A 12,049-nucleotide genomic window follows, 5' to 3' on the forward strand; every position below is an offset into this window, starting at 1 on the left:
AACATCAGTATTGATAAAGTTAATTTGTAGACAGGGACCCACAAAATGGAGATGACCCCAGGGGCCCAGGCCAAGTCACAAATCTAAACGTAAGTCAGCGGCAGCTGGGTGGCTCAGTCGGTTGAGGATCCCTCTTTGGTGATCAGTTTGTGAGTTCTAGCCCCGCATTGGGCTTCGTGCTGTCGGCACAGAGCCTGCTTCGGATCCTTTGTTCCCCCGCTCCTCCCCTCTCTCATGCTCTCTCTCAAAAATAAATAAAAACATGAAACAAACAAACAACAACAAAGCCTAAGTCAGCCTGCACTTACAGGAAACACCTGTCAAGGAAGCCTAACGATACCAGTCACAATCCTTCAACTCAGCTTTAGCTACTTTAGCTCACTGTAGAAAACAGAGCCTGCCACCCTTACAAGGGAAGCGTCGACCTCCTAGCCAGTCATACTGTTTCCGTGTTAACTCTTCTCTATAAAGCTGGCGCCAGCGCAAAATCCCTCGGGCAGAGCACGCTAGCTGCTTGTAGGGTCCTGTACTCCCCCATACGTGGATTCTGTTCCCTTGAATAAAGGACATCAAACTTGTTACTAGATTGTTTTAGTTTTGTCATTTGATAGTATCGGAGAAGAGACTCAAAAGGATTGCATTGGTTTAATAAATTAGATGTGAAAACAAGGAACCGTCACCACAAGAAAGAGCTGTGGGGAAATAGAAGTAGAATGGCTGACACTAAGGATTGTTGTGGGAGAATTGAAAGAATATAGGAGACGAAATCTCCAGGAAGTAGAGCAAACTGGTAAGAGAATGTTTGAGGGAAAAGAAAGTTAAGGCTTAGATTTCCAACTGAATAAGGGGGATACCAGGCAGAGTGAAAAGAGAAAAACAGTAGGAAGTTAGGAAATTAAAGATAATCGCCCAGGGCTGTTGGGAGCTCCAGCTGTTCAGAATGAAAAAGCCCGCTGGGTGCTCAGGGCAATGAATGTAAAAGCACCCACACCTAGACAACATCCTAAGAATGTTTATAACCCCAAAGATAAAAGAGAAAATCCTCAAAGATACCAGAAAGGTAGAAACTGCCATCTTCCCAGAAAGAAGATTTATACTAGCATCATAAGCTTTCATTAATCATGAACTACTTAGAATAAAATACATTCTGCTGTAGGACTTGGCAGGTTTTATTATTCCTTTCGAGTTCTGACCTAATGCCTGTTGACTCACAACCCTGGAACATTGACCGGTAACTTCCCCGTGAACTATGCAATTTGAGTTTTGGTTCCTCAAATGTTTTCTCAGTGCTTCCCATTAAAGGGCTAGCACAGAGGCTCAGCCACACAGTCTCCTTCCTTCTGAGTGGGACTCCGGACAAGCCTCTCAGTAAGTAAATGACCTTCTCTGACCATGGTGCTTTGCTTCCACACCGCACCTCGCAGTTCTCATGTTTCTCTCATTCCTGTTTGTCTCTTGGGAGGCCAGAGGACAGGCACTAGGGTCACACAGATGGGTTTGAATCCTAGCTGCACAACACAGGAGCCTCCCTGGCTCTCTTAGCTCTTGCTGTAAAAGAACAGGAAAGCTGGAGAGGGCTTCGGAGGTCTCTTCTGCCCAGAAACAGCCTGGGGACCAGCAAAACTGACCGGTGAACTTTGTTGTCTACGTACAGGACGACTGCGGACCAGCTGGTCTCTTGCAATCCTGTACTTCCGTACCCCTGGAGAGATAGGGATCCGAGATGCTGCATGTTGGCCAAACCTGAATGAAATGTCCAAAGTGGTGATGAATGTAGTCAGTCGTGTGCTAGGGTCTGAAACAGACCGGGGGCCGGGGGGGGGGGGGGCAGCTGGCGTCAGCTTGTTTCTGGTTTTGGGACAGGTCACGCAGCCTAGTTTTGGTCACAGGACCAGAGGGGTCTCTAAGACTCCTCCTCAGATGAGATTATGGTTTCTCTAAGAGCTACCTAGGTGGTTCATTACCTAAAATGAAGAATGTCCTGTGCAACAGAGAAAAATCCCTAGGTACTGATCCTGGAGTCTGAGTCCCTCTCTCGTGTAGACCTGTTTTTAATTTTTTTTTTTCAACATTTATTTTTTGGGAGAGCACAGGTGAGGGAGGGACGGAGTGAGGGAGACAGAGGATCTAAAGCAAACTGCGCTGACAGGCTGACAGCGGCCAACCCGACATGGGGCTCGAACTCAGCAACCGCAAGATCATGACCTGAGTGGAGGTCAGACGCTTAACCGACCGAGCCACCCAGGCGCCTCATGAATTTTAATTTTTGTATCTTATGTTTCACTGTTGTTAAAGCCTTATGTAACTATACTGTGTAGAGTCTTGTGAGTTTTTTCAGTTAGCCAACCCTGGGTGATGGCTGGAGACAGGGCACTGTGATTGCATACTGGAAACCCGTGGTTCCTCTTTTAAATTTAAATGATGGCTAAGACTTTGGGAGAAAAAAAAAAAAAAAGAATGAAAAGTGGGAGAATGAGAAAAGAATGCAAAGAGTTCAAGCCACAGAGGCCAGGCTGGCTGCTGAGGCATCAGTGGCTTGATTTCAAGTAGGAGAACTACTGATGGGAGGAAAAGCAGAGCAGGGAGGGACCGGTAGTAGATCCTGAACCAGAGCAAAGAGCTAAGCTATTAACACAAACTCAGCGAGGAAGTCCTCCAAGAAAACCATTTCTTGGCTGGTTTGGGCTGCTTTGGCAAAAATGAAAGTAAGAGCCTCAGGCAGCCGAGCCCACCAAGGTTTCATCTGTTCATTCTGGGAAGGGATGTGATGGCAAAGGAGAGTTGGGGAGATATTTCTTTTGGTCATAATGTGACTCTCATCTGCTAGCCACCAAAGGGACTGTACAGGGCAAAAGAGAATTGAAACAAAGGGGCGATTCTGTCGAAACCTCGGTAACCTTCTGGTCTGATAGACCTTCCGGGATAACCTCCTCGGAGACAAATTTCCTGCACTAATGACAAAGGAGCTCTTCCTTGCACTGGATCCTGCCAAATGAAGGGCATGCTTGCTCTTAATCAGGATCCTCAGCTGCAGCTTTTGCAGAAATGTGGGTAGATTGGCAAGTTCTTGATCAGCTGACCCGGGTAAAGGCGGGAGTGGGTGGGAAGTGCATAAGCCCACCTTGCAGAGCGGAACCACCCAACTTCATGTTGGGCTTAACAGAAGATTAACAGAAAATTAACAGGGATTAACAGAAGACTCCTGAGGCTCCCAGAGTGTGGAGAATGCAAGCAGGCATGCTGCGGCTTGTTATATGATGGTGCTATGGGAGACCCTGTTTTATGCCTTTGACCTAAATGGTGAATTACCTGCAGCTGCTCAGGTGGAAGTTCATCAACCTGCTTTTCTTTCCTTTTCAGAAAATGGCGGCCCAGGAGGCGGCCCAGGAGGATAGGATTTCCGAGTTTGATTTTGCTTTGCTCCCGGAGCTGTCCGCTTTTCTAGGCATAGATGCAGTTCAGTTCGCCAAAGAAATGGAAGAAGGATTTCAGAAGGAACGAGAAAAAATGCAGAAAGGCTTTAACTCACACATGCGCAGTGAAGCAAAAAGGTTGAAGAGTTTTGTGACCTATGAGCACTACAGCTCATGGACGCCACAGGAGATGGCAGCAGCCGGGTTTTATTTCACTGGCGTAAAATCTGGGATTCAGTGCTTCTGCTGCAGCTTAATCCTCTTTGGTGCCAGCATCCACAGACTCCCCATAGAACTTCACAAGAAATTTCGTCCACGTTGTGAGTTCCTTTTGGGCAAAGATGTTGGTAACATTGGCAAGTATGATATAAGAGTCAAGAATCCAGAGAACATGCTGAGAGGCGACAAAGCAAGGTACCAGGAAGACAGGGCCAGACTCGAATCCTTCCAGAACTGGCCATTTTACGTGCAAGCGGTATCCGTGAGGGACCTCTCAGCTGCTGGTTTTGTCTTTACAGGTAATTTTTTTTTTTTAATGTTTATTTATTTTTGAGACAGAGAGAGACAGAGCATGAACGGGGGAGGGTCAGAGAGAGAGGGAGACACAGAATCGGAAACAGGCTCCAGGCTCTGAGCTGTCAGCACAGAGCCTGACGCGGGCCTCAAACCCACAGACGGTGAGATCATGACCTGAGCCGAAGTCAGATGCTTAACGGACTGAGCCACCCAGGCGCCCCTTTCCTTAATTCTTTTAATGGCTGCAGTATTGGGAGGGGGGGAGTTGTTTGCTTTAATTTTAAGGCTAACTTTAATGTATAGGGAGAATTGCATTCTAGAAAACTGCACTATGTTTGAAATCTCCTGGCCATGCCATAAATGTTAGGACAAGTGTGAATGACAATTTTGAAAGCAGCAATCATTTACTAAGTATGTGCTTGATGCTAAGTTCAAATTCAGCCTTAACTTGCCCCTTCCCCACGTCTCACAGTTGAGTTTATTAGGCTCAAAGAGTTTAAGAAATGTGCTTAAGTCTCCACGGAAACTTCATGGCGGAACTACAAGTTACAGCTTCTAATGGTACCTTACTTTATGAGTGCTGGTGTTTCTTGGCTTCCTGACTCCTTCCCTGAGAGCTCAAAGAGCAAAACACCAGCCCTTGGAAGGAATTGGGGCGAGTGCATGAGCAGCTGACCGTTCTGTATGTGAAGTAGGGCTGTGGCTGAGGGGTAGGGTACCCTAACTGCTCCCTTAGGGGAGCAGGGCTGTGTGTGGGTAGAGATTCAGCCTGCAGGGGGTGTGAACAGACAGACATGCAGCAGTGCCTTTTGCTCATGCACCAAGCAGTCAGCTCCTGGAAACTCGTCTTCTGCCCTACCCCGTCTTCTGCCCTACCCCATGGAGCCATTGCTGGGAGATCTAAATGTGTCCTTTCGCATGTAGGTAAACGGGACACTGTGCAGTGTTTTTCCTGTGGTGGATGTTTAGGAAACTGGGAAGAGGGAGACGATCCTTGGAAGGAACATGCCAAGTGGTTCCCCACGTAAGTAGATAAATATATTTTTCCTGTAATTATCTTTGGTTTTGTTGTTGTTGTTGTTGTTGTAAGGCAAAAGACAAGTCATCTGGAGTAGCGTCTTCAGTCTTGATCGTTTCCTATCCGATATTGGAACATTTCAGAATTTATTCAAGAAAGGCTTGATTACTTTGTGGAAAATGTGAAGTGTATCATTTAAAATCATTTTGGGGCACCTGGATGGCTCAGTCGGTTGAGCAGCCATCTCTTGGTTTCAGCTCAGGTCATGATCCTTGGGTTGTGTGTTGGAGCCCCGCATTGGGCTCCACACTGAGTTTGGAGCCTGCTTAAGATTCTCTCTCTGTCTCTGTCTCTCTCTCTGCTCCTCTCCCCTGCTTGTACTCTCTCTCTCATTAAATAAAAAATAAAATAAAATCACTTCATTTTTTAATGTTTATTCTTGGAGAGAGAGCACATGCATGGTCATGCATGTGAGCAGGGGAGGGGTAGAGAGAGGAAGAGAGAAATCCCAAAAATTCTGTGTTGACAGCCCAGAGCCTGTCATGGCGTTCAAAGTCACCAACCCTCAGATCATGATCTGAGCCGAAACCAAGAGTTGGACACTTAACTAACTAAGCCTCCCCAAGCGCTCCATTATAAAACCACTTCTTAAAGGTTGTTTTATTATATCAGAATCCTATCTGTTTGGCAAAGTAGTTCCAGATCTGCCTTAATTAATAAAGAATAATTTGCATGGGGATGATGTAAAATAGTGTATAAAGGAAGTTGGAAACTAACACCATGTTTAAAATCTTACTACACATAGGTTCCATGTACTGCTGAATATATACCTCGTGCAAATGTTTTATTTCAAAAACTGAAAAGTTTTGATTACAACGTTTAGTTCTCTGCTTAGAAAATGAAGTATGTTTCAATTATCTTTAATGCTATATTGAGTAGTATTTTCTACACGACTTTACATCTCCCACATATGGATTTATTGCTTAAACCTTTTTTTAACTTTGATGTTGAAAAATTTTAACGTTTATTTATTTACTTTTGAGAGAGAGGTAGATAGCGAGCAGGGGAGGGGCAGAGAGAGAGAGAGAGACAGAATCCCAAGCAGGCTCCCTGCCATCAGCACACAACCCGATGTGGGGCTTGAACCCATGAACCATGAGATCATGACCCGAGCCCAAACCAAGAATTGGATGCTTAACCAACTGAGCCACCCAGGAGCCCCTGATGTTGAAAATTTTAAACAAAAGTAGAACAGTTGGGGCACCTGGGTGGCTCAGTTGGTTAAGTGCTGGATTCTTTTTTTTTTTTTTTTAATGTTTATTTTTACTTTTGAGAGAGAGATGTTTACTCTTGTTTACCAATTACAGATGTGAATTTCTTCAAAGTAAGAAATCCTCAGAGGAAATTGCACAGTATATCCAAAGCTACAAGGGATTTGTTGGTGTCACGGTAATTTATAACAGCAAATATTTTCTCAAGTTGGCTTTTGGTTACCTGATACTTTGTGAATTAGAAGCGGGGCAGGGGCGGGGCGGGGGGGGGAGGGGGAGGTGGCATTCTTTTTTTGTCATCGGCTCCATTTGTTTCTTCTTCCCTTCTTTCATTTCTCCTACTTCTCTTCTGGTCGACTGCAGCAAACCACATTGTCTTGCTGAACTACAGCCAGTCTTACCTCTTTGACTGGAGTCACCCTCACCCCCACCCCCACCCCACTTCCGCTTCCGATGGCTGCCCCCGCCTGAATGCCTGCATAAAATATTCACACCTGGTACCCCCAGCCCAGCTGGCCTCAGAGCTGCTGCCTCCCAGCTGGTTACTTTATACTCTGTTAGTAAGGATTCCCTAGTGCCGGTCACTTCCCGAATTGGCTTAAACAAGAAAAGAGTGGATTGGCTAAGGGGACTCAGAAGGTGAGAGCCCTGGAAAGAAGATGGCCTGAAAGGGAGGAGGAGTGTTTGCTCAGAAAGAAATCTGGGTGCAGTTTCAGGATTGGTTGCTTAACACCTAACCACCTCACTGAATCCGTTTTCCTCCATATAGCTTATACTGCCTCATTAGTCAAAGTACATCTGTGCAATGTTAATATAACTCTGATTTTGAACTGGATCTTTGGAAAACATGACCCTGAGAAGGCTCCCTGTTGGCTATAAACACTCACAGGTGTTTTTTTTGTTTTTGTTTTTTGCACTGCATTAAAAAATTCCAACATCAATAGAGATGGAAATTAGGAATGATCCCACAAACCTGCCGCAACCCAATGAAACTATGGGGGGGGGCGGGGGAAGGAGAGTTCTTACCACTTGTGATTCATAGATCACTGTATTGTCTAAGTCAAATAGTGGATAACTTGAATTTTAATTTTCTTCAGGGAGAACATTTTGTGAATTCCTGGGTCAAGAGAGAGTTACCTATGGTGTCAGGTAATATCCCAAAGGCTTTGCTTATTTCTTCCTTTGCTTTTTTTTTTTTTGTCATCTTTTTTTTTTTTCATTCTCTTCCTCACATTGTGGTATCATAATCATTTTTTTTAATGTTTATTTTTGAGAGACAGAGGGAGACACAGAATCTGAAGCAGGCTCCAGGCTCTGAGCGTTCAGCACAGAGCCCAACGTGGGGCTCATACCCACAGAGCACGAGATCATGACCTGATCCCAAGTCAGAAGCTTAATCAGCTGAGCCACCCAGGCGCCCCATGGTGTAATAATAATTAAAAAAAAAAAACCAAAAAACTATTTTCATAAGAGATTTCTAGTCTTCGGGAGTGACTTAGTTTTTTTTTTTGTTGTTGTTGTTTTTTTAATGTTTATTTTTGAGTGAGTGAGACAGAGAGTGCAGGCAGGGGAGGGGCAGAGAGAGGGATACACAGAACCAGAAGCAGGCTCCACTCTGGGCTGTCAGCACAGAGCCCGATGCAAGGCTTGAACTCAGGAGCTGTGAGATCATGACCCGAGCTGAAGTTAGACACTTAACCTACTGAGCCACCCAGGTGCCCCTGGAATGACTTTGGTTTTTTTTTGTTTTTTTGGGGTTTTTTTTTGGCATAAATGAGCATACGACAGAGTTGGGTCTTCGACACTTTCTTTAGAACAATGTCCTAAATTTTCTGGCTAAAACACTTCTGAATATGTTCTTAAATGGATCAGTGTTAAGAAATTAGGTGTGAGATAATAGAAAATACATAAACTCCCCCAGTTCCTGGCACCTAGCACCTAAAACCCTTAAGAATTCCTAAGTGATCAGGGGCACTTGGATGGTTCAGTTAAGTGTCCTACTTCTGCTCCGGTCAGGTTCTCTGTGAGTTTGAGCCCCGCATCTGTGCTCTGTGCTGACAGCTTGGAGCCTGGATTCTGTCTCCTTCTCTTCTTACCCCTCCCCTGCTCATGCTCTGTCTGTCTCTGTCTCTCAAAAATAAATAAACATAAAAAAAAAAAGAATTTCTAAGTGATCACAGCACTGAGAAGATATTTTGTTCTAATGAGGTGGGTGGCTCTTGGGTGCTGTGGGTGGGATCCTGGATGGGGGCTGCTCATTAGGAAGGCCAAACCACCTTTAGAAGCTTGGAATTTTCAGCCCTTCCTCCCATTCTTCAGAGAGAGAGAGAGAGGAGGGGGCTGAAAGTGGAGGTAATGATCAATCAGGCCTACATGAGGAAGCCTCCTTAAATAGCCCAGTAGTATAATGTTCAGAGAGCTTCCCGGGGAGAGAATACACCCACAGCTAACTCCCTGCGGGACAGAGCTTCTGTACAGAAGCTTCCCACACACACATACACACTGGGCCTATGTATGTCTTCATCTGGTTGTCCATGTGTATCCTTTATCATCCCCTTAAAGAAAGTGGTAAGTGTTTCCCTGAGTTCTTTGAGCCACTCTAGCAAATAAAGTGGTGTGGGAGCAGTCTTGTGTGGCTGAGCCCTTAACCTGTGGGATCTGACATATCTCTGGTAGAGTTAGATTTGGGTAAATTGTAGGACACCCAGCTGGTGTCAGAGAATGGCTTCAGGGGGCGGGCGTAGGACCCTCACACATCTGGTGTCAGAAGGGTTGTGAGTGCGATAGTTGTGTGAGAGCAATGGACACATAGGAAAAGATGGGTTTTTCTAAAATACTAAGTAATATTCAGATTAAAAACGAAGTTAATGGCAGGATCCTGTGTTCAAAGGTAGAACACCAAGGCAAGCTTTCATCTTAAACACGCAGAACCAAATTAACATAGGTTAGTTTTCTTTTTTTTTTTTAATTTTTCAAAAATGTTTTTATTTCTTTTTGGGATACAGAGAGTATGAGTGGAGGAGGGGCAGCAAGAGGGAGACACAGAATCTGAAGCAGGCTCCAGGCTCTGAGCTGTCAGCACAGAGCCTGATGCGGGGCTGGAACTCACAGACTCTGAGATCATGACCTGAGCCGAAGTCAGGAGCTTAACCGACTGAACCACTCCGGCGCCCCCATAGGTTAGTTTTCAAGTCCTCACAGGGTACAGAAAGAAGACAGGAATGCAACCCCAGGCCCAGCCCAAGGTGGGAAGTCCAGTGGAGACTACCTCACAGAGTGGATACCCCAAAGGGTATCCTGCCTGCTCTTAAGGGGGATAACAAGGAAAACTTGATATTCTCGAATCTTGACGCTAAGCTGGGGAAAAGGGGAATCTCCTCTAGCACTGTCTTGTTTTATTTTGATGGTAGTTGATGAGGGAGCCTGGGGCGAGCTGAGGGCAAAACGCAGGCTGGCACCTACACCCCCCGACCCCCAGGTGGGTGATATGTGATATTCCTCGGACACTCCTGTGTTTAAAGAACACCAAGGGGGGGCGCCTGGATGGCTCAGTCAGTTAAGCGTCCGACTTCAGCTCAGGTCACGATCTCGCGGTCTATGAGTTCGAGCCCCGCGTCGGGCTCTGGGCTGATGGCTCAGAGCCTGGAGCCTGCTTCCGATTCTGTGTCTCCCTCTCTCTCTGCCCCTCCCCCATTCATGCTCTGTCTCTCTCTGTCCCAAAAATAAATAAATGTTAAAAAAAAAAAAAAAACACCAAGGCAAGCTTTCATCTTAAACATGCAGAACCAAATTAACATAGGTTAGTTATGTTAGAGGACAGACGAAAGGGGTATAAATGCTTGCCATGGTGATGTGGGAAACTAAGGCAAATGAAAAATTGAGTTCCCTTACTGCCTACAGCCCACTGACAAGTCCTTGAAACCGGCAGACTGACCTCCTCGGAGCTCAGCTGTCTGATGATGACACTTTGCTGGGGGCAAAAGGGAATCTTAGTCTAACATTATCTCAATCTCGAGGATCCTGTAAGTCTACTTCCTTTACCTCAGTTGCCCCAAGATGTATGCTGGCAATCATCCTCCAAGCTTATGCATCTGCAGGGTCTCATGACTGAGGTTTTATTAAATATTAATAACTGGCATTTCCCTAGCAACAGCTAGCTCCTCAAGGTCCTGGAAATCTTGCTTTCAAAATACCTTAGAGATTTAGTCTATCCCTGACCCCCTCCTAACATGACGGTATATAATGAGTTACCCCTCACGACCCCATGAAGCTCTTCCTGCCCTTGGGTCCTGTCCACGTATTTTAATGAAATCACCTTTTTGCACCAAAGATGCCTTCAAGAATCCTTTTTTGGCCATTGGTTCTGGACCCCCCCCCGCCATCACCCCAAAACTTCATCAGTAGATGACGAAGAGATCCTTTTAAAATGTGTTATTATCGAACAATTTGAACCTACGCAGAAATGAGACGGTAGTATTTAGCCATCACATATCTACCAGTGCTTCAGCGCTTCGACATGTGGTCAGTCTTGCTTCATCGTAACTATTCCATCTTTTCCAACCCCTCCTTCAATTACACTGAAGCAAAACACAATGCATCCATATTCCATCTCTAGATACAAAGGGGTAATTTGAACACTGATAGTTGGAATCTCAAAGCTTGCTGATCTCCCCGTATGCCTTTTTTTCCAAGCGTATTGCAATAACAGCATCTTTGCTAATGAAGGACTACGACTGGATTCTTTTAAGAGCTGGCCCCATGCGTTCCCTGCAGGAGTTTCAGCTCTGGTCAGAGCAGGTCTTCTCTATACAGGTGAGTCGCTAGTTTCTGCCAAGCTCTGGTCTTTCTCTTTCTTATGTCCACTTAAACTCCATTGATACCTTATGGTCCTGGACTTGTGTTTATCTAGACTCAACAGTCTCTGCTTTTCTTTTTTAAAACTTTTTTTTTTAACGTTTATTTATTTTTTTGAGACAGAGCATGAACAGGGGAGGGTCAGAGAGAGGGAGACACAGAATCTGAAACAGGCTCCAGGCTCTGAGCTGTCAGCACAGAGCCTGACGCGGGGCTCAAACTCACGGACCGCGAGATCATGACCTGAGCTGAAGTCGGCCGCTTAACCGACTGAGCCACCCAGGCGCCCCTCTGCTTTTCTTTTTTAAATGTTTATTATTTTGAGAGAGAGAGAGAGAGAGAGAGAGAGAGAGAGAGCGCTCACAGGAGAGGGGCAGAGAGAGAGAGGGAGAGAGAGACTCTCAAGCAGGCTCTACACTGTTAGTGTAGAGCCCAACGTGGGGCTTGAACCGTGAACCATGAGATCATGACCTGAGCCAAAACCAAGAGTTGGATGCTTAAGTGACTGAGCCGCCCAGGTGCTCCTACAATGCCTTTTACTTTCTACACATTATTCTCCAACCCTCACCCCCTACCAACCTTGGCTTCCCTGGAAACTGTCACATGACCTTTGTACTTCCCTTCTGCTTCTATCTCTGTAAACTGAATTTAGTAGTCATGTGGCCATACCTACCTATAAAAGGAGCTAGGACGTTGGTTCTTTTTCCTGGATGACTAGCAAAAAGGGGGGTTTCTGTTACCATGGAAGAAAGAGAGATACTGGGAGTGTGGATAGCAGCCTTTGCCATACTCTATTTGGAAGAGAACATCAGGAAATTCTTGTGTTTTAGGTAAGAGAGCCACCTAGGCTTTCCCAGGAAGTTCTTCTTTATGATTTCCAACCATGTAGCATCTGCTGTCAGTTGGTAATGTTCTCTGTTTAGTTGTTGGTCCTCAGGCAGCTCCACTCTGTAATCCAGAGTGGGTTGGTTCTCCTC

The 12,049-nt window shown here is 45.5% G+C and overlaps 1 protein-coding gene across 2 annotated transcripts in view; it reads left to right on the forward strand.

The window, feature by feature from the left end:
• Positions 1-1,219: 1,219 nt before the first annotated feature.
• The window catches only part of NAIP (NLR family apoptosis inhibitory protein), a 33,936-nt gene continuing 23,106 nt past the window's right edge, over positions 1,220-12,049 (forward strand). Inside the window, exons 1-6 of one of the 2 annotated variants that reach the window (XM_015074579.3) lie at positions 1,220-1,368; positions 3,361-3,931; positions 4,854-4,953; positions 6,315-6,396; positions 7,316-7,367; positions 10,911-11,030. In XM_015074579.3, the coding sequence (XP_014930065.2) occupies positions 3,364-3,931; positions 4,854-4,953; positions 6,315-6,396; positions 7,316-7,367; positions 10,911-11,030 (922 nt within the window). In that variant the 5' untranslated portion in view covers positions 1,220-1,368; positions 3,361-3,363. Of the gene's footprint in view, positions 1,369-1,894; positions 3,048-3,360; positions 3,932-4,853; positions 4,954-6,314; positions 6,397-7,315; positions 7,368-10,910; positions 11,031-12,049 lie in introns of those variants that run through there. The other variant, XM_053223710.1, reaches the window with a different exon arrangement.

The sequence above is a fragment of the Acinonyx jubatus genome, chromosome A1, assembly GCF_027475565.1.
Source record: "Acinonyx jubatus isolate Ajub_Pintada_27869175 chromosome A1, VMU_Ajub_asm_v1.0, whole genome shotgun sequence".
NCBI lineage: Eukaryota > Metazoa > Chordata > Mammalia > Carnivora > Felidae > Acinonyx > Acinonyx jubatus.